The sequence below is a fragment of the Nelumbo lutea genome, chromosome 4, assembly GCF_056320005.1.
Source record: "Nelumbo lutea isolate HS-2025 chromosome 4, American lotus-T2T, whole genome shotgun sequence".
NCBI classification, from domain to species: Eukaryota; Viridiplantae; Streptophyta; class Magnoliopsida; order Proteales; family Nelumbonaceae; genus Nelumbo; species Nelumbo lutea.
This window is the reverse complement of record NC_142687.1, coordinates 48,419,096-48,441,967: the sequence shown is the minus strand read 5'-3', so window position 1 is coordinate 48,441,967 and position 22,872 is coordinate 48,419,096. Positions and strand designations below refer to the sequence as shown.

The window sequence follows — 22,872 nt, the reverse complement described above, 5'->3', positions numbered from 1 at the left end:
AAACCTTCACTTCACTCATTCCTAAAAAGAAAAATGTAGAATCAATGGTTGCTTTAGACCTATTAGTCTATGCAATGTTATTTATAAAATTATTTCTAAAATCGTAGTTAACAAAATCAAGCCTTTACTAGATAAAATCATTTCCCTGTATCAGAGTGTATTTATTCCTAACAAACAAATCAATGATAACATTCTTATTACTGATGAGATGATGCATTCTATGAGAAAGAAAAAGGGTAAAGTTGGGGTGATGGCCTATGAGATTGATGTGGAGAAAGTTTATGACAAATTGGAATAGAATTTTATTGAGAAAGTTTTAAGGTAATTTGGTTTCCATATGAAATTGGTAAATTGGGTTATGGAAGGTATCAAAACAGTATCTTTCCAAATTTTAATTAATGGGAGGCCCACTAGAGAATTTCACCCCATGAGAGGATTAAGACAGGGGGACCCTCTTTCTCCTTACATCTTTGTTCTCTGCGTTGAAGCCTTAGCTAGATTGCTGGAGCAAGAGTCTTTGACAATGGGAAACCCTATTGGCTACAAAATTGTTAGTGGTGCTCCTAAGATTCCCATTCTGTAATTTGCTGATGATTGTCTTATTTTTGTTGAAGCTACTATCCCTGTGGGTCTTAAAGTTAGAGAAAATACTTGATAACTTTGTTAAGGCTTCAGGTCAAAGCCCTAATTTTACAAAATCTTAAGTTATATTCTCTGAGAACTTGCCTGTGTGAGATTTAGGAAGATTTTAGCTAAAATTATGAAGATTCTAGATGCAAACTACAAATCCTATTTAGGAGCTCCTATTATTAGAGGCACGGTCACAAAAAACACTTTTCATGATCTTCAAGAGAAAATTTAGTAAGTTGGCTAATTGGAAAAAAAAACTCTCTTTCTATGGCTAGTAGGATCACTTTTCTTAACTCTATTGTCAGTATGATTCCTTAATTTGTTATGGGATCCTTTCAAATTCCAAAGGACATGATTGAGGAGATTGATAGAACTCAAAGGGGTTTTCTCTGGTCCAACTATGAAGGCAAGAAGCCGATTCACTTAATGAAGTGGGGAAGAGTTTGCACTCCTAAAGATAAGGGTGGTGTAGGCCTTAAGAACATTGCTTGAGTTAATGAAGCCAACCTTGCAAAATTAGGTTGGAAAATCCTTACTAATGAAAATAATTTGTGGGTCAGAATAATTAAAAGTAAATATCTAAGATTAGGTAAGATTCTAGATACTAAAATCAAGAAAGGTATCTCGTGGGCTTGGAGAGGAATCCTCTAGGCTAGAGAGCTTCTTATAAAGGGTTTGGACTAGAAAATTGGTGATGGTAAATCAGTGAATTTTTGGAGAGATAGATGGATTGGAGATAAAGCTATTGCTGATTTGGTTAATCAAGGAAACATTGGTAATGAGGGACTTTAGTGAGTGATGTGATTGATCAAGATAGGAAAATTTGGATTAGAAAGAAAATTTGCAATCTTGTTCCATATGATATTTGGATGAAGATCAAAACTATTTTCATCCCATCAGAGTCTAAACTAGATGAATTGGTGTGGTGGTTTAATGCTAATGGCAAGTTTTCATCAAATTCTGCCTATAGATTGAAATGTGGTAGTATTTCAAACCCAATAACTACATTTGATCGGAATAGAAACATTTGGAAGTTTAAGTGCCCGCCTAAACTTCAAGTGTTTTTGTTCCTTTTGTTGAACAATCGGCTTCCCTCTAAGGCTCTTCTTAGACGTAAGGGTTTCAATATCAATGGTGGTTGTGATGTTTGTAGGGAAGATGAGGATGTGGATCATATTATTAGGAAATGTTATGTTTCTAGGAATTGTTGGGGAATTATCCTCCCAACTATTCAAGGGCTTGATGATCGAGATAGGTCCATAAAAGATTAGTGGCTAGACCTTACAAAGAATTTGTTGCTTGAGGAGGATTGACAAAAGGAAAAATGTGTTTTCCTGTTTTGGCATCTATGAAAGAGTAGAAACTTGAGGGTTTTTAAGTATCGTTCGACTCCTCAATTTAAGGTCATTGATATTGTCCTAGGCTCACTTATGGAATTTCAAGTGTTCAAATAAGTCTAATGGTGAAAATTTAACCAAAGACTGTAGTTATATAAGGTGGGAACCCCCATATTCTGGTGTGTTTAAAATTAATTTTGATTCCTCTCGGATGGAGGATGGTATGTGCAAACATTGCGGCTCTTGCTAGGAATCATTTGGGTGCAGTTTTGGATCTTAAAACTTATAAATTGGGTTTTGCCTCCATTAATAGGGTGGAAGCTTGGGCTACTTGGGAGGCCCATAATTTGGCCTTAAATTTCTCTAATTTTCCTTTCATAATTGAGGGCAACTCCAAGATAGTGATATCTTGTCTTAACAAGTCTAGTTCGTGCGCATGGAACCTGAGGAGTGTCATTCAAGACTGCTGGGAGCTCAAGGAGAGGTGCGGGAAGGGGATCATCTACAAGCATGTTTTTCGAGAAGCAAATCAAGCTATGGATTGGCTAGCTCACCATGCTCATGAAGCCTAGTTACTGAGTGATAGTTGTGTCTCTCTGGACCTTTGTAAGTTGCCTCGGCCATTTGTGTTGAGTGATTTGTGGGGACGTGCTACCCCATTCTTGTGTAGCCCCTTACGTTTATTATTTTATATATATATAAAAAGGGAAAATTCCCGATAGGTACCCTATACTTTAGGCCGAGTTCCAATTTAGTACCTGAACTTTAAAACGTGACAATCTAGTACCCGAACTTTCAATTTACGATGATACAATACCCGGTGTTAATTCATCGTCAGTCAGAACCATCACGTGATATCAGGTGCGGTTTAAACATTTTTGTAATACCAAAACTAACCTTTATGAAAATATCTAGACCGTTTTACCCTTTTCCCTTCCTATTTCCCTAATCCCCTTTCTCTTCAATCTAAGTTGAAGGAATGAGAGAGGAGAGGAGACTCCACTCAACTCCAACCATTTTACTCGACGTTAACTCCCACTCTTCATTCTGAGCACGCTTCACTCAACTCCGACTGTTTATTGATGAAACAGAGGTAATAAGTGCAGCCCATTCCATCCCATTCTCTTCAAAACTCAGTTGAAGAAACGACAGAGGAGAGACTGGATTGTTCACATGCAAGTTAAAGGAACAACGAAGAAATTCTCTCTTGTTTTCTCCAAAGTGCAAAGTCCAAAGCCCTCCTCCATTATTGAAGTAGCAATCATGAATGATAGACCGTGAATCTGCTTAAAGTACGACATTTTGGGGTCTAAATTCCTTTGTGGAATTCAACATTGTAGGTACATAGTGTTCGATCAGACCCTCAGAGAACATCAAACATCAAAACTAACACCACAAGGTTGCATGCGAACAACCCATAGTTAACCCTCGTGCTACGATGAACCCGCAACACACTACAAACCTTGCGATGAACTTACAACGCATATCGCAAAATTACGATAAACTCATGGTTTATAGCTCCACTTACAACCTATACCAAGGGGAATCTGGGCTGAGCCCACAACAAGGCCCGTGTGTGCCCAAAGACACGTGGAACCCACAACTGCAAAAGATGCACCAAGACACCACGTGGAGTCAACAAGCCGCCATCTGCTAAACGGTGACATCGTCAATGCCACGTCAATTAAGTTAAACCACGCAAAAGGTAGTAGCACTCGTGAGTAATGAGGAATCTTGAGGAGAAGAAAATCCAATCCTCAAGAAAATCCTCATGAGACACGTGGCGAAACCCCAGTAGCACACTTAATAATTGACAATTAATCCAATATTCCCTTTCCCGATATGTCACAAATACTTTTATCTCCTACCTTTTAGGATCCTGGGATCTCCCCCATAAATAGAAGTCCTCCTCATATTGAAATGGAATCATCATCCAACATCCAGCATCTAGTACCCAAGTACTCCCTCACTTTGATCCCTTATCCTAGCATCCTTAACCTTAATAACCTATCTCTCTACCCATCAACCTCTCTCTATCTTTTAAAGAGACTGTCCCCCATCCAAGCCTTACCTTGCTTATATTAGAATCTCTGGTTCATCTTTGATCATAGAGAATGTCCTCGAGAAGGATCAACCTCGCCACCATCCCTGAAGAGTAGAACAACACTCAAGAGAACACCAACCTTGGGGTGGAAAACCAACCCGAAATGGAAACACCTATCCAAGCCAATATTGAGATACTGTCAAACAAAGTTTATGGGTTTGAGGCACTTTTTGAAGATCGATTCATGAAGCTAGAACAAATGCAAGAGGAGACAAGAAGCACCCTCTAGATTCTACTTAACCAACCCGACCCCTGCCATCCCCGAATAGTCCAACAAAGCCAACTCGGCTTCAACCCAGACAGGCCACCGACCAGCCCACCAGTCTCACACCTTTCCCTGCACTGATATGATAACAGAAACTCTAAAGAAGAGCACAGTGTATTGGCTGGAACCACATACCGATGCATTACCTATGGGACCCCGCTTAGGTGAGGGGGGCCCTCTCTTTATTCGCCCGCTTGAGAAACGGACGATGGCACTCCCGAGAGAGGGCACCATAACTAGAAACTCCACCCACTCCACAACCAGTGTAGTCCTTTCCATAGGGGCTGATGTCGGAGGCTCCTAGCCACCCTCACACGCATGCGATAAGGGCGCAATTGAAGGCTCTGGTACCCCACCGGTCTGAAAAGAGTTGGGCACCCTTGCAGACCTTGCCCTCTTCATAGGAGTGGGATTGCTAGACTCCCCCTCATCAACAGCCGGTCGTTTCCCGTCACGCTTGGTCGGTGGCTTTCTCGGTGAACTAGGATGAAGAGTGGCTGCACCTCCCCTCTTGTTAGCAGCAAGACACTCAGGAGAAGCCAATGCATGATGAAGATGGGGTTTGTCCACAATAACTCCTAGAACCCCCCAAATAGCGCGCAAAGATACGAAAGATGAAGGGACTTGCACACCTACACCCTCCCATAACCAGCTACCAGGAAGTGTGTGCATCCAAGGAAAGCACGGTTGTGACATTGCACCCAAAACACGTCCTCCCCATTGGATGTCAGAAATTGGGCGCCCATGTCATCATACCCAAACTGTCAAAGCACTCGGTCCGGGCGGTACGCAGAGAGATGTGCCTCACCTGTGCAATCAATGTAGGCAATAACACTAGGCTAGGTGATCAATCGTGCCATACTCGTTGCAACACTCTCCATGTCTCTTGGCCTGAAGCTAGCGCTTCCCCCTACAGACCTCGAAAACTTTTTCCTCTGCCCCGCCACCATCAAGAGTGGTAACATGTACACGGAAAGGGCATAGACTTCACGGCATCACACTGAGCTCAAACCACTTACAGATGAACATCCAAAGGAAGGGGGCGAAAACATAATTCACGCCTCTTGCAACTAGGGTCATTAAGTTTCTACACAGTGTCATTCTGTTGCTCGTATAAATACTCGAGAAACATTGACGCCAATAGAAGCTGATGTCCACTGGCAGCAAGGACAGCAAGGGGAATCAGAATGGTGCGGAGACCATAGTCAGGAATTCCCGAGAACAAGAAACGGGATGCCACATAGAGAATATAGGCAGCAAGGTGACACTGTGAGCCAGCACCTCGCACCATGACATCCCTCCCACCACGGCACTCAAACCAATATCCCATCCACTGGTCCAACGGCATTTTACCCCGGGAAGTGGATTGGTCCACCAACGCTTTATATGGAGAAACTTTCCCAAGAAGCTCCTTACACAACCCCCTCAATTCTGTAGGGATAGACTTAATATGTTGCAAATGCTGCGCAGATACAACACCTCCAACCGGCAGCACCAACAAGGCTGCCACATCCTCCACTGTCCGGTAAACTCCCCAAATGCACTCGCAAAGGTGTGGGTGCGGCAACACCAATGACCCAGAAGGTGGTTGACATACTTGACGCCCTCCCGACCCATGAGATTTGTGTAACAATCCACAAATCTAAGAAGCCTGGCATCTTGTAACATTTGGCAATACATAGGGTTCTCAAGAATGTATTGCGTCCAGGCGGTATAGCTGTTGGGAGATTTTGAGCCATCGGTTCGGAGCTCCTAACACTTGTAGGACATAGACACATTGATAGGGTCACAAAGACTCATTATCTCTGTGGCAGTGATAACATCAAACGAGCCATCCTTACCCATGGACATAGGCATGGGAGGCCAGAAACTCCTCCCACCATCGACCACCAGGGCCGCCTCCCATTCCACTACCAATGCGGTAGTATCGACTTCCCTAACGTAGTCAGCAAAAAAGGAGTCTGGTTTTCCCTGTTGAGGAGCCATGAAGAGGATGAAACAACCTGCAGTCAACCCTTGTGCTGCAATCAACTTGCAACACACTACAAACCCTACGATGAACTCACAATGCGTATCGCAAAACTGTGATAAACCCACGGTTTACAGCTCCACTTACGACCCAGACCAAGGGTGGGCAAGGCCTGCGTGTGCCTAGAGACATGTGGAACCCACAACCACAAAAGACACACCAAAATGCCATGTGGAGTCAACAAGGCGTGGACTGCTAGACAGTGACGTCGTCAATGCCACGTCAATTAAGTTAAACCGTGCAAAAGGTAGTAGCACACGTGAGTAATGAGGAATCTTGAGGAGAAGGTTAGCCAATCCTCAGGAAGATTCTCATGTGACACGTGGTGAAACCTAGTAGCACACTTAATAATTGACAGCGAATCCAATATTCCCTTTCCCGATATGTCGCAAATACTTTTATCTCCTACCTTTGAAGATCATGGGATCTCCCCAATAAATAGAGCTCCTCATCATATTGAAATGGAACCATCATCCAACATCCGACATCCAGTACCCGAGTACTCCCTCACTTTGATCCCTTATCCCAACATCCTTAACCTCAAAAACCTCTCTCTCTACCCATAGACCTTTCCCTGTCTTTCAAAGAGACCGTCCTCCATCCAAGCCTTACCCTCCATGCAAACATAGTTCAAAAAGAAGGAAGTTGTCCAAGAAGTGAAAATTGGGAATGAAACTAGGAGGTGGCAGAAGACTAAGCAGTAACGATGGGAATCACCCTGGTTATCGTGGAGTGAGGATGCGTAGTTGGGGCAAATGGGTGTCGGAAATCAGTGAGCCAAGAAAGAAATCAAGAATCTGTCTTGGGACATTCCCCACTCTAGAGATGGCCGCCCGAGCCCATGATGTTTGTTGGACTTGTTATCAAAGGCAATTCAACTTTCCTCAATTTCCCTGAGATGGTTCATGAGCTTCCCCGTCCGACCATCTTATCGCACAAAGACATCCATGCTGCTGCTGCCAAAGCAGCCGCAACCACATTCGACAAGCAACCAGCAAGTTGCAAAGTTGAAACCGAAGACCAATGCGAGTAGAGCCAACCAAAATTTCCAATTTCTCATTTCCCAACTCTCATCATCATGCTGGATGACAACCAAGGAGAATTATCATCAATGTTTCCACCCACAAACGAAGACGCACTGTTTGACCTGCCTAATCTACTCCTCGACCACACCACTACTCCAAACATATTTGACTTCTCTTCGTCTTTGGTGTTGCCTGCAGCCAACTTCATCACATGTAGGTTGAAGGAACGACAAATGACCACGCATCAACTCCTCCAAACCCCACTGGAACTCCGCACAAGCAACGCTACTCTCCTGATTCTGTTGCCGCAGCCCAAAATTAGAAACTAGAAAACCAGAAGCTCTACTCTTCCTCCACGCAACCAACGACAAATGACCACGCATCAACTCCTCCAAACCCCGTTGGAACTCCACACGAGCATCGTTGCTGTCTTGCTTCTATTGCTGTAGCCCAAAATAAAAAAACCAAAAAACCAGAAGCTTTGCTCTTCCTCCATGCAACCAACGGCAAATGACCATGCATCAACTCCTCCAAACCCTGCTAGAACTCCGCACGAGCATCGTTGCTCTCCTGCTTCTGTTGTTGCGGCCCAAAATCAAAAAACCAAAAGCTCTGCTCTTCCTCCATGCAATCAGAAAACCAGAAGCCCTAACTTTACAAGACAATCTACATATAATAAGTCAAGATTTTCTTTAGGTCAGAGATTATAAATAGGGAAAATTCCGGCGTTGCTTTTGAGCGTTGATTTCAACATTTCCAGCGTCACATTCGCTTGACATCATCGGCGTGAGGAACTGGTTTTGTGGTGAACAGTGGTTCCTGCTTGCAAAGAAAAATTATAGTTGGGGTCATTTTTGTTATTTCAAAAATTAATTCATGCATTTTCGTTTTCTGATGAACAGTGAATTAACATCGGGTACTGGATCGTTGCAAATTAAAAGTTTGTGTATTAGATTGTCGTATTTTAAAGTTCGGCTATTAAATTGACATTTAAAATAAGGAATGTCAAACACAAACACATGTCACTCCCCCGCAGTCACAAATGCGCCTCGATAACGTCCAACAATACATCCTAATCGTGTATCGGGAACATCTCCCAATAACAAATACGAAAGATGTTCTCAATACACGCTGAGACGTGCATATGGGCCACTATTGGGGCGTGTTCTGTGGGGGAAGCCACTGCCGCAGCACAATATCGTAATCTATTATCTATTTAGCGTTATAACGCGTGGCTGACCCTTTTCTTTATATACGTTCCGATCGTCTCTTTCCTCTATATTCGTTTCTCCCTTCTCGTGTTCTTGCAAGCATTCAATGGCGTCCACTCTTCAACACCATTTCTTCATCGCCTTTATCTCTCTAGGGCTTCTGGCTATTGGTGCTTCTGCAAGACCTGGTCTTCACTTCCACCCTTGCAAAACCCTATTCATATCCTACACGATCTCCTCCCTGAAACCCTCCGATTCCCTTGACTTCCCGCAATACCCTAACTCTGCCGATCCAAATCCCTCTGGTTTCTTTGCTGTCTTTAGCGAGATCAAGGAATTCGATCCCAAACCCAACTTCTTCCATTCCTCTGAATTCTTCATCGACCGCCCCGATTTCTCGCGTCCCCGCGTCGTCCGGTCGTACGGAAACGACATGTTAAAGTCCGACGTGTCTCCCCGTCCCGTTCCTTTTTCTACCTTCGGTGTCAGCTCGCTCCGTGAACGGACGAAAGACATTCTCAGCGTCGTCGTTGCTTTGCTTTTCGGTGTCGGCTGTGGAGCTTTGACTTCTGCTACAATGTACTTGGCGTGGTCGTTGATCACAAACAGGTATGAAATCCGTGAATCCGAAGACTACAGTGAGGATTTCTCTGACGATGGTGATGACGATATTGCTAAAGCTAAGAAGATGGGATATGTCAAGATTCCTGCCTCCGAGCCGTCTGCTGCTCCTGTTACTTCTCTGCCCAAATAAGTTGTATGAAGGGTGTGGGGAATAGGGTTTTCGGGGGTTTCTAAATATTGGTGTGTAGATACTTCTATTTGATACTTTTCTGTGGATTATTACTGTGTAAGCTGTTTTATGTCTGTCCATTTAAGATTTGTCATGATGCAGTGCTGTTTACTATCTAATGTGTTGACTTTGGCATTATGACTTTATTTTTTTTTTCTTTTGTTATCATGGCTGGAGGGGACTGAATTTGGGGAATAGTTTTTCCCCTTTAATGATACAGGTCGAATGTTGGTTTGCTTATTTAAGGTTTCTATTGTTGGAATTTGGATTGCATAGGTATAGGGTCATTACTATGAATGCCCGATTTTTCCATATGAAAAACAGAGGGAAACAAAATGGTTCTTCCTGATGTTACATTCAATTAAGGGTTTATATGAGAAGTCATTGGCAGTAGGGCTTTGACTAGTAAGTAGCCTAAGATCAATTCCCTAGACATGTTGCAAAAGAGAAGGACCATTTGCTTATCTCCATATTGGTGCATAATCTGTAAGGCTAATGGTGAATATGCTCTTCACTTATTTATCTCTTGCTCTTTCTTTTCTTCTATTTGGGATTGGTTCTTCACTCTGGGTGCAGGTGGACTCCTACGAGCTTGGTCAGTTTGTTTGAGGCTGGAGCTTTTAGATGGCTGAGAAAGAGAGGACGAATTTTGTGGAGATGCATGAGGGCTGCTGTTTTATAGATGGTGTGGGAAGAAAGATATGCTAGAATTTTCAAGTAGGAAGAAAGAATCTTGGGTTCAGTATTGAGTTTATTTTGGAAAGGGTGATTCATTGGGTAAAAGCTTCACATTTGTTCTCACTCTACTCTTATGATGATTTGAGAAGGAACCAGAGGGAAGTGGCTACATCTTCAACAAGGAACTGCCTGAAGAGAGTTTCTTAAAGTTAAGCTTTTGATGGTAGCAGCTTTGGCAACCTAGGCCCCTTGGTATTTGGAGGAGTGTTTAGGAACAATGATGGGAACATAGTAGCCTTATTTTCTTGTTTGATTGTAGTTGGAGACTCAACAAGAGCTGAATTGCTTGTTGTCCTACAAGGGGTTCAAAAGGAAAAATGCTTGAACATATAGAGGCTGGTTATTGAAGGGGACTCTAAAGTAGTCATAGGCTGGTTGAGGGATGAAATGGAAGAAGCTTGGAGTCATAGGGATGTTATTAAGAAGAGTAAATGGTTAACAAGGGATATGATTGAAGGACTACATTGGGTTCTGAGGGGTGCAAATAGTTTGGCTGATTACTTGTCCAAACAAGGGGTCTACCTCTCTCCTTGGGATCCCATTGTGTACATATTTTCTGTTTATATTTATGAAATTGTTACCTGTTTCCTATAAAATAAATTTTGTTGCTTTTGCATTAGTAATTCTTTAAACTTTTAGAAGAAACAAAAATAGACTTTCTAAATACTTAGACCTAGTTGTTGTGGATAGGATCTCATGTGACAAAAATAAATACTTGTTCGTTGCGATGCCGAGTAGGTGAGAAAAAATGGCAATGGTTGAATGTACAGATAGATGTCCAAGTTGGTCAGCATAGGTGAGTTTTTGGGTGTTCTGTGAAAGGGTTGGAAGTGGAAACAAGGGAACATTTGGGTGTTCGAATGAACAGTAGTAGAGGAAAAAGGGAGGAAAGGGCACAGAACTAGTAAGGAACTATTTAGATTGGTGTGGGGCTTGAATGAGAAAGCTGGAAGTTTGAGTAGAGGTAAGAAGGAAGGTAGAAGGAAATAAATGCTGCAATTCCAGGCTTCTAGCAAGTTTCTACTAAAGAATAAAGTATGGATTCTATTGTGATGGACTCCCTGAGGATGATATCATGAAAAATCTGAGAGTTAAACTTGGGTTGAAGAACAGTGGTGGCTAATGCTTTTTCTGAAGAAATGGAATCTTGGGATTTTATGCCTCTAGGAAACTGAGATGGATAAAACGGTGGTTAGAAATGTTTGGGGAAGTTGAAGCTGCAAGCGGGAAGCTTTACCAGTGTATGGAACAGCCATAAGAATTCTAGTGGTGTGGGCCTCATCTCTGGTATTTCTCATACACAAGTAGGCCAACTTTCATTGTCTTTTTAGGGGTCTATTTTGGGAGTTTTGTGATATAAGTGACAAATGGTGGTGACCATGGGTGGTCTGTGGTGATACTAATACAATAACATTTTCACTCAAAAAGAAGGGAGTTAACAGAAATAGAAGGGGATGAGGATGTTTGCATAGTTCATGAGAAGGTGGAAGTTGGTGGATTTGCTGCATCTAGGAGCTAAGTTCATGTGGTCAAACAATGGAAAGAGGCTACCCTAGTCAAGTTGGATGGGTTTGTTGTTTCCACTGAAATGAATGAGAGGAGAAATTTTCAGATTTATCTGATCATTCTCCAACCATGGATGACTGTGGGGGCATAAGGGGTGGTCCAATACCTTTCGATTTGAGCATATATGGTTTGGATGACCTGGTTTTATGGTATTAACTGGAGAGTGGTGTTCTGGGATGTCTTTCACTGGATCTGCTAGCCATATAATGAGTAGGAAGCTAAAGAAGACCAAGGATTGGAGAAAAGGAGGTGTTTAGTGGAGTTAGCAGGAAGAAAAGTTTTTAGATACGATTGTAGAGATTGACAGTGTGGAGGAAAATGGAATCATTGATGTTGAAGAAAGAGCTACAAGAGAACAGACAAAACAAGATTATGATTATCAAGAAGAAATTAGATGATGTCAAAGATCAAGATGTAGATGGTTAAGGTGGGGGGCGATAAAATGGCTAGTACAAGGAGGGAGACTACAAACAAGAAGTTAGAAGTAGATGGGGAGGTGATAGTGTCATACAAGATGAAAAGTAGATAAAAAGTGCATTGCCAATGAATTATGACTTGCAATTTGATGGTATTATAGAGTAGGTAGGGAGGTGGAGAGACCTAATGAACACACATTGGAGGCAATAAAAGACCTAGAGCAGACAAGGCTCCAAGCCCAGATGGTTTAATGGTGACACTAAACAAGATATGATGGTGAGTTGTAAATGGGGGCTAATGAAGGTCATTGAGGAGTTCCATGAAAGAATGCATTGGAGAGGTGTAAACCATACATTTATTACCCTGGTACCAAAAAGAAAGGGTGCTTCAAAATGGCTGACTTCAGGCCAATCATCCTTGTGGTGGGAGTATATGAAATAATAATAAAGTTGTTGGCAAATTAAAGTGATGGAAACTTTGATATAAGAATCACAATGAGCCTTCATTAGGGGTAAGTTTAATTGTTGATGATGTTCTTGTAGCAAGTGAAGTAATTGACACAAGGAGGATTGGAAGAGATGGTCTACTATGTGAAGTAGACATGGAGAAGGCATATGACCATGTAAATTGGAAGTTTTTGGACAATTGGACTACACTTTAAGAAGGGTTAACCTTAGTGAAAGGTGGGAGAATTGAATAAAAATCCCTCCTCTATGTTTTGGTAAATGGAAGTTCTTATTGAATTTCTGGAGCTCAAGGGACATTAGACAAGGTGATCCCTTCTTTCCTCTTCTTTTCATTTGCATAATTGAGAGTCTTAGCAAAATGGTTAAAATAGCATGTTTGAGGGTGATGTTGAGGTGTTACTTTTGCAATTAAACCCTAATTTCTTGTGATGCTTCTGAAGACTAATTGTGGAATGTCAAGGCTGTACTGTGATGGTTACTGGCCTTCAGACAAATATTTTCCAAAAGTGAAATAATGGCAGTAGGAGAGCTGGCTGAATTAGATGGGTGGGCTGAAGAATGGGGGTGCAGAGTTTGGAAACTTCCAATGAAGCTATATGGAAGCCTGTTGTGGAAAAGGAAACATGCCTCACATAAAACTAAATATATGTCAAAAGAGGGATAGGTCAGACTAATATTGTGTTGGCATCTTCGCCGATGCATTATTTGTCCTTATTCCGGAAAAAAATTCTGCTGTATTGGAGAAGAAAATGTGGGGATTTTGGTGTGGATGGTTGAGGCAAAATATAATTTGGTGAGTCAGAAGGTTTGTAAAGCAGAGAAGATGGGTAGAGTAGGGATTAGAAAATTGAAGTAGGTGAAATTGCCCTACTATCGAAGTGGTTGTTGAGGTTCAATAATCAACTGGACATGTTGTGGACAGGTTCAGATGGGTGTTCAGAAAGTACCCCATTTCATGAAAGGCATAAAGTATGAAGTTGGAAAATGGGCAATGGCTATTGTTTTGGAAGGATCAATGGTGCAAGGAGGGTATATATCAAAATCCGTGTTTTTTAGCCCTAAACAAGAATCAATAGTGGCTGAGTATTTGGAAGTGCAGAATGATACTGGGGTTTAGAACCCCAAATTCCGGAGAAATCTAAATGATTGGGAGGTGTATTCCCTTCTTAACCTCTTTTAGTTGTTGTATAATAAAAGGCCAAGTGGGGAAAGGGAGGACAGGAGGGTGGGGCTATTATATAGAAGTCAGGCAAGTTGCCTCTACTTGACCTAATAATCTGGTCCAATTTGCATCCCTTTCTCTTTCAAAGATTGCAAATGATATCCATTTGTTTTGATTCAAATTTGAATATTATCCAATCAACATGATCTGAATTTGATCTATTTATATTTGGGTAAAAAATCTACCCAATCAATTTGAATATACAATCTGATCCATAATACATATATGTGTGAAATGTGAAAATTACTTTTCATGTGTTTAACTGTATGATACACTTTTTGTTTCTTTAATTTTTTTTTTCAGTACAAGAATTCAGGGTTAGGTAAATAAACAAGGGTTCTAATGATTAAACATATACACCCCCACGGCCTAAAAAAATCCCTGTATTTGATGCATCTCTGATTTTCCAAGTTCAAGAATTTGGAAGAGAAGTGTCCCATCCAACTGTATTTGTTTTTGTGTGTGGACTGCAGTTTTAAGCAAAATATTAACTAGAGAGAATCTGGTTAGAAGGGTCATATAAGTGAATGATGTTGGCTGTCACATATAGCAGATATGTAGAAATCGAAGATCACTTGTTACATTGCGATTTTTCATATAGGATATGGATAAAGATGCTAGAATTGTTTGGGCTGGAGATGCTCCTTCTGGGAGATATTAAGAGCATTTTAGGAGCTTGGAATTTAAAAGGTTTTAGTAAGGGCAGTAAGGGCGATAAGAGTGGCATAGAGTATTATTCCAGCAGCAGTTTTTTGGGCATTGTGGGGGGAGAGAAGTGCTCATATATTTGAAGGAAAACAGGGTTCAGACGTTTCAGTAGAGGAGGTTATCAAAAGGGTAGTGGGTATACGGTATACTCATGGTTGGCAAATCATAATTTATTCAAAGGAAAGAATTACAATACCTTCTTCATATCTTGGGAAAATATTTTTGTAATTTCATAGAATGAAATTTTGATCCTTACATTTTGAGTTTTTTGAAATGAAATACTTTAACAGTTTTCAAAAAAAATGAATATCTATATACAAGCTGTAATGGAGCTAGCCCATTGCTACTCCACGTTTACCTAAAGTCGCCCAGTTTCTTTTTACATTCATTCTAAAAGATAATTTATGCTAAGCAGTGTATATTTGTTCCATGAGCTAGATAGTCTTCAAGCGAGTTGGCAGACCTAGGGACCCATCTAAAATCTGTTTGCAAGCTCTGAGTCAGGTATCTGGCCTCTCTAATGTGGCATGTCATGCCTGAACCCTAGTTGCCCTGCCAGTGTCACTCCCTAGGCCAGGCTATTAAGGATTTGGAAACCCCTAATAATGAAGTCACTGATATTTGATGATTGCGTTAGCCTCAGTCTTTGAAGTACTTCATGTAGATCTGCTCTAATTGAATTACCTACTCCACTTGGTCCTGAAAAAGCAAAGATAATATCTCTGCAAATACCAAAGTTCATTTCCTTGTTATTGAAGGAACACCTGTGGTCTAACAGGAAAGTTTCTTTGGAGTGTCAATCACCACCGAGCATCCTCTAATAACACCTTCCAGGGAGAAATCTGAAACTCCTGCATTGTTATCATCTAATGGATTATAGAATCTCAAATAGCCTAATAATTGAGTCCCAGTAGCTTTACACATAAAATGTAAGCTTATCACACCGAGACAAGGCAAAGTTAAACGTGGTTGGACATTTTGAAAACTAGCTTTTGGATAACTAAAAGAGGGAGGAAATGTTGGGAACTAATTTTGAAAAACAAAAACAATTCAACCAGTTAAACTAAAATTCTCTCATTGAGTTGGTAAAATCTTCCTTTCTTTACTGATGATAAAAAAGCTGTCTTCCATATTCCAAAATTAGGGGATGTGAAAAATAATGTTATTCAGACCTTATCAAAAGGGTAACACTGGGCATCAGATACATGGAAGAAAGGTATGGTGCCATACTCCTTTCAGACAGCTTGTTGGACTGGATGATTAAGGAATTTGTTAGTCTTCAAAATGTTAGAAGACGCTATACTTCTAAGTCCGTACAAAACTGTTATGATCAGCTGATGGCTAGACCGAGTGAAGGGTGGGAAGTATTTGCATGGCTCCTTGCATTGGATTTTGAAGATAGGCTGCCTCAAGGGAAAATGACATTGTGTAGGAGAAACGATATGCTTCGTTCACTGCAGAGTGGTCTCTTTCATATGTTCCTATTTCAGAATGCTTTGGATTAAACCCGTTGCAAAGTTGCTTTGTCTGTTTGTATATTTTGGAATCAGTCATACCATTCATGGTATGTTGGGACCTGTTGAAAGAGAGAAGCTGGACATAGTAGCATAGGGAATTACTTTGTATTTTAGAGTAAGAGTGCCTTGACCATTCAGTCTGCTTTTGTGGCAATGAAAACTTCATAGTCATACCAACAGACCATTGATTCAAATAAAACTCCAAAGGACTCCTCGCTGCTTAAAGCAACTAGCATGCATGTTCCAAAGCAAAAGCATATATGATACTAAAAATAATAACCGACGAACACAAATAAATGAGGGTTTAAAGTTACTTTATGGTTGAATAGGCTGACTATAGTTGACTCTTGGCGAGCAGATGAAGTATTGCATTCAAGAGTAAAATCTATGCACATAAGCAAAGTAACAGTCCAAGTACGTGTAATGAACAATATATATATATATATATATATATATATATATAGAAGCGGTCAAGAAATTTTTTCTTTCTTTTTTCCTTTTTTTATTTTTTTATTCCATGTCATTTTTTAAATTGCCCAATGAGATGCATTTTCCCAATAACCTAAATACTCTCTTCTCCTAAAAATTCTCTTAAACAACCTTTTCCACCATCCCCCACTTTCTCCAAAATTATCTCTAATTCCTACTTATCTTCTCAATTATCTATAATTTCTATTTATCTCCAAAATTATCTCTAATTTAGTAGAGAGTTTTTTTGCTAAATTATCTCTAATTCCTATATGTCATCTCCCCTACTTTTTATCTATATCTATCTAAAGAAAAGTTTGGATTAAAAAATTTAACAATTATTTAAATATTCTAATAAAATTATAATAAATTTAAAATATTTGCTAAAAATATAAAAAAATAATTTTATACTTTTATAAAATATATCATGAAATTATGCACTAACAATTTAAATTATGTTTTTCTGGATTATCAATTTAAATGTTTTTCAAATATTTAATAATATGTAATAGCTTTAAATAAATAAAATTCAAATAACAAAAAAAATTAAATATTTTATAGATTATTTAAATATTTTAATAACAAAATATTTATCATTACTAGATTTTAAATAGTTAAAATAACGAAATTATATAATAAATTTAATTCTTCGAAGTAGAAAAATAATTATAACATAATATTTAAATAAATAATAATTTAATATATTACAAAATTAATAAAGAAATTATATAATAATAGTATAAACTATTATTTGTACTTATTGTACTTATTATATTTTTGTTATAACTTATTGATTAACTTTTATTAGAGATTATACTATTATTTGAGATTATACTATTTATTGACTAAGTTAATATATTTTTGGTATTTATTGTATTTTTGTAATTATTGTACTTTTTCATTATCAATATATTTTCAATAATTATGTATTTTCGTTATAAATTTTCAATAATTATTGGAGATTAAACTATTTTTATTTATCAGAGATGAGACTATTAATTTAGCTGAAATTATGAGTGTTCGTGAATTAGATCAATTCAGTCGTAAGCTATTTGGCCAATCAAATTGACATGGTTTTGTTGGGGAGTTGGCTAGCTAAAACCGATTGACCTTTTGTGAAATCCAACCCACTCAAATTGTATCGGTTTGGGTTGATTTTTTGATTTTGTCAGTTGGTTCAAAAGATTTAAACTAAAAATTTAAATTTAATTTTAAAAATTATAGTGCATATATTAAAAAATAAATATAAAAATTAGATTTTATGTCGGTTAGATTTAAAAATTAGATATATATCCATGGTTAGGTTGTTTGATTTTAGTCGGTTTACAAATAGCCAAAGTGAAACTGATCCAACTTGGTCGAATTGGGAAATTTTTTACCAAAGTCGACCTAAAATACTAGAAAAACGAGCAACTCAAGTCGAGTTGATCGGGTTGGTTGATTTTCATTAGTTTGAAGAATAAACCTACCTGATATTAATTAGTTATTTTTGTATTATAAAAAAGTTATTAAAAGTAGTATATAAAATATGAATAATTATTAATTATTCAAAAAATTGAAAATATAAAATAATTGTACTATTATGTGTTTCTATTAGGGTCATTTACTAGAACACACATTTAGGGATGGCAATTTTCCCCATCCCCCATGGAGACCCGACTTCCTCGACCCAATGGGGCTGGGGATGGCGATTGCTTTGGCAGTGTGGGGGCGGGGGCGGGGAGGGAGATTAATAGGAATCTTTAGTCGGGGTCGGGGATGGGGATTGAGGGGTCCTCGCCCCACCCCGACCCTAATTTTATATAGTAAATGCTATTTATATTAAATATACTATTATATTTTTATATACATATCAAAACATATTTAAAACATTATTTATAATTTAAAATTTTTATTTATTTTAGATAAATTTATTTAAAAAAAATACTATTATCTGAAAACATTTTGGGGATTCGGGTCCCCACGGGGAACCCATCCCCGTCGAGGATCAAGGATGGGGAATTTGATCCCTGCCCCGTTGCCATTCCTACACACCTTATAGTTTTACATATTTACTTAAACCTACCTCATAGTTTTCATTTTACTAAAACATCCCATATATTTTACAACTTATTTACTTAATCAACCTTTCATTAAGGAGTGTTTGTTTTGCCATTAGACCCATGATTTTTTTTTTTCCAAAAATACTCTTAACACTTTTTTGTATATAAAATAAAATTGGCCAAATATAGCCAATAGAGTGGTCGTCCATGTCTTATTAAGGGCAAATATTGTATTTTTATTTTTATTTTCTTTTAATTAAATTTATTTAATTGTACATTAGGGTCAACACTGTCATTTTTCACTGTCATCTAATGGGAATTTGATTAAATCCATTGCAAATTATAAGTGGTATTTTAGTAAATCCATGAAACTAAAAGAGGTATTTTAGTAAATGACCATTTCTATTATTTAACTTTTGCTTAATAAATTCCGTCGCACGGTTCCCTACTAAAAGAGGTATTGACATGTATTGGCCCGTACCGGTCAATATCGAGAGCACCCCGATACGCCCTTACAGAGGGTGTATTGGGGTTTTGACCAATTCAGGGGGTGGATCCTTAAGTTGGCCCCCCGGTTTTGAAAAAAAAAAAAAAGGACCAATACTGCCCATACCCCAGAGCGCTATGGGGTTGTTTGCCCAAGAATGTCACTTGGGTTATTATTATTGCATGGATATTGGTTCATCTTCCTTGATTGATATATGCTTTGGAGATTTGAAGCCTGGAGTAAAACCCTTTTGGGGGATTTTTTTCTTTTCAGTTATTGTAGACGTAGATAATTTTGTATAAGCTCCCTATAATGTCTGGCATCTAGGACGCTTGAGAAGCCAAATATTTGGTAAATTTGGTAATACAAATTTGGTAATACAAAAAAAGTGCACAACGACTTGGAAATAACATGCATGCTTGTATATGCATGTAAAGAATAGGTACCCATGCCCACGTGAAACTAGAGCCCATAAGAATAACTTTTATCTTTTGGAGGCCATAGTCTTGTATTTTTTGTGTTAGTCTGATACCCTCCTTTTTTTATGTTTTTTTTTCATAGATTCTTCTTTTATTAGTCAAGATTCTAAATATCGATACGCCGGTAGGGGTGTATCGGTATTTTTTTTTTCAAATCCAATCGGTTTAAGGTTCCTTCACCCCCTGAACTGGTCAAAACCCCGTATCGTGGTACACTTGATATGATGTGTATCGGCTGATACGGGTCGATACGAGTCGATTTTTTGAACCTTCGTTATTAGTATAATTTTCTGTTGATCTTTATCCAAAGTACATGGGAAAGGATCTAAAATTGAGAATTAAGATCAAGGATATCTAATTGAATATTTGGGATAAAATAGGGGTTTAGAACCTTTTCAAATGTAACTTGGTTATTGTCAAGGTTCAAAGTATTGACATGTATCAGCCTGTATCAGCCGATACGTATCGCATCGGGAGCACCCCAATACACCCCTAAAGAGGGTGTATCGACCGGTTCAGGGGGTGGAGGATCCTTAACTGCCCCCCCTGAACCGGTTTATAAAAAATAAAAAAAAAGGACCAATACTGCCCGATACAAATATGTACTATGCAAATGCATACAAAATACAAAGTTTTGTACTCTACATATTTGTATTTTTACCCCTTCCAAACTGAGCCTAAAGTTGATTTGATTAAGAATTCTCTGATCATTATAGAGGTGCCATGATCCATTGTTCTTCTTGACAAGTAACATTGATAAATATGGGCTTGTGCTGGGCGTAATTGATCTTGAGCATAACATGTTGGTGACCTGCTTCTCCCTCTTTGATCTCTGATAATATGGGTATCAGTAAGGCCCAGCATTCAAGTCCACCTCCCGGTATGAGATTGATTTGGTGATCTTGTAGTTTGGTAGGGGATAACTCTTCTTGCTCCTTGAAGATGTTTGAAAACTCTTGTAATAGTTGGTGTAATGCTAGGTCACTCGTCACAGGTGATTGTAATTCCTTGTCATCTTAGATAGAGGTGGTGAGTGAATAAAGTTGCAACAAGACCCCCCTGCTCATGTTTCATGGATGCCTTGGTGAATTTTCTCTTCCTACAACCTTATCCTCCACCTTGAGACCCCTCCATATCATATCTCGTCCATGCAATTTAAGCTTCATTTGAAGCTTAGTGAAATCTCAAGTGATGGATCCTACATTCACAACCATTGAGTCCTTCGTACCACGTTTGTGCCTTCGAGGGGTAACAAAGTAAAAATATCCATGATGAGTATTCCTTGAAGCTTCATCATGACCCCTGAATAGAGTCCCTAGCTCATCAACCTTTAACCATGAGCTATAATCACCTCCATCCGTCCATCGGGAGTTACCTTAATGCCGGCCTTGGTCGCAATCAATATTTTCACTCAGGAAGTTAAGAGTATTGCCCAAGTTTATCAACATTGTTACCGGCACTTGCCTCAAATGTCCTCTGATTTATATGATTAGTGGCATTTGAGTTCCAGTCATGGCGTGGAGTGTGATTGTTGAGACCTCCATATCTTTTTCATTACCCCTTTATCGTCCCTTTCTTAAAGCTTTGTGGGTGCCATCCTCTTGATGGTAGGTAGCCTTGGCTTGGTTATGAAGACTAGGCCTACTATTGAAGAGGTGGGCCTCATAAAGACAAGCTTAGCCCATTATCGGGGAGAGAGAGAGAGAGAGAGAGAGAGAGAGAGATGGGTCTCTAAGCCTATATAGAGTCCTTGAGGCTACTGAAGAAACAACTAGCTTCTTGAGCATAAGTATTGCTAAGTAGTCATTTAAACCGGGATTAATAAACCCGCATAATCTCGATTTTTGTCTTAATTTGGTGAGGAGGTTCCCAAAGAAAAAATCATAGTGATGCAGATGTTGGCAAAGTCCTCAGAGTAGCTCAGAGTTCACATGCAAAGGGGGAAGATGAGGTTAGAGGGCCCGAGGTGATACCCCAGGCTTGTAACTCTGATGGTCAAATTAGATGCTGAGCTGTTCGAAGGGGGTAGGTGAGAATTCAGTGAATCATAAAGTGTGAATTGAATGCTAATCTAACCTTTATATAGGCTTTGGATGCATGCTAGGAGCATACATGTTGAGTAGGCACAAGACATCTGTTGTACCTCGAGACACTTGATATTTGGCCTTGAACTCCTGAGCTCGGTCAGGACACCTGGGGATTAGTCAGGACCACTTGGTAGGCAATTAAGCCACCTAGTGCTCGGGTGTAATCATGCTCGGTTGACCTGTTGGCCACGTCACAAATGCATGGTGTGGGCCTAGGGCCCACTAGTTGATAGGGTTGTCTTATGTGTTGACAGTTCTATTGCATGGGTTTCTGCCAAGAAGCCACCTTTCGGATATGTGGTGGAGTTCGGTACTCGTCTTCTATGGCAACTCATCTCGCCAAGAACTACCTCCTCAGGCTACATGTCGGTAGTCCTTTGAGGTCATCCTCTGGTCAAGACTATGCAGGAGCTCATTCCTCAGGCTACGCATGACATGACGAGGTGGGTTCATGATCCCGAGGTGATTCCTGTCATCCTGAGATCGTGATAGGTTGTCAAGGTTTGGTCTGCATGCCAGGCTGTGGATTTTTTTGTGACTGGTACGTGTTTAGTTATTTAGAGGTTGGTTTTACTCTCATCACTTGCCCTCCACTTCTGAGGTCGAGGTGGTTCAGCTCAAGTGAAGGAAGTCTTCGTTTTGGAAATATTCTTTGTTGGGTGTTTGGTTGCCTATCCTTGTTTGATCCCTTTTGGTCCGTTTGGGAACACCACTTGGGAAATATTCTAACAGGTGCGTTGCTCGCACGCATGGACCTGAGGTTGTTTATTAACCTAATTTGGGCATTAAAAGCGTGCTTAACTAATTTGGCTCCTTGAGGAGTTTAATCATCGTGAATCATGGCCGCTGGTTTCGTTTGATTGTAGCTATTTGTTGTTTGCTTCCTTTGCCTATAAATATGGATCCCATGGGGGGTCCATTTGCACATTTGTCTTTGAAGTGGTACCCTACTTGAGGTTGGAGAGCTTGTTCCCAAATGTCTGTCTGCTAGTTTCTTCTCATTTCGTCTTTGTTCTTTAGTTCGTCCTGGGTGAGTCTTCTCTTTACGAGTTCCTTTTTTTTTCCTTTATTCTGTTAGTTCTATGTTGAACTCCATAGACAACGAGTTTGCAAAGATTGAGTCGATAGAGAGGGAGGTCGTGAAATCAGCCTCCTAAGCCAATGTACCTTAGTTTGCAACGAGTTTGCAAAGTTGGGGGAGCTCACCTGGTCTCTAACAAGATTGAAATTAGCCCCAATGAACCCTTCACCCCTAGCCAATGTACCTTAGTTGACCTGTA

General features: G+C 39.6%; 1 protein-coding gene and 1 pseudogene across 1 annotated transcript; both read left to right on the top strand.

The window, feature by feature from the left end:
• The first annotated feature begins 6,631 nt into the window (after positions 1-6,631).
• On the top strand, positions 6,632-7,719 carry LOC148855640 (ethylene-responsive transcription factor ERF039 pseudogene; annotated as a pseudogene).
• Positions 7,720-8,707: 988 nt separating this feature from the next.
• LOC148855639 (uncharacterized) lies at positions 8,708-9,355 on the top strand. Its single transcript, XM_088984934.1, has one exon. It carries the CDS (start codon positions 8,708-8,710, stop codon positions 9,353-9,355), a length of 648 nt encoding a protein of 215 aa, XP_088841060.1.
• The last annotated feature ends 13,517 nt before the right edge of the window (positions 9,356-22,872 follow it).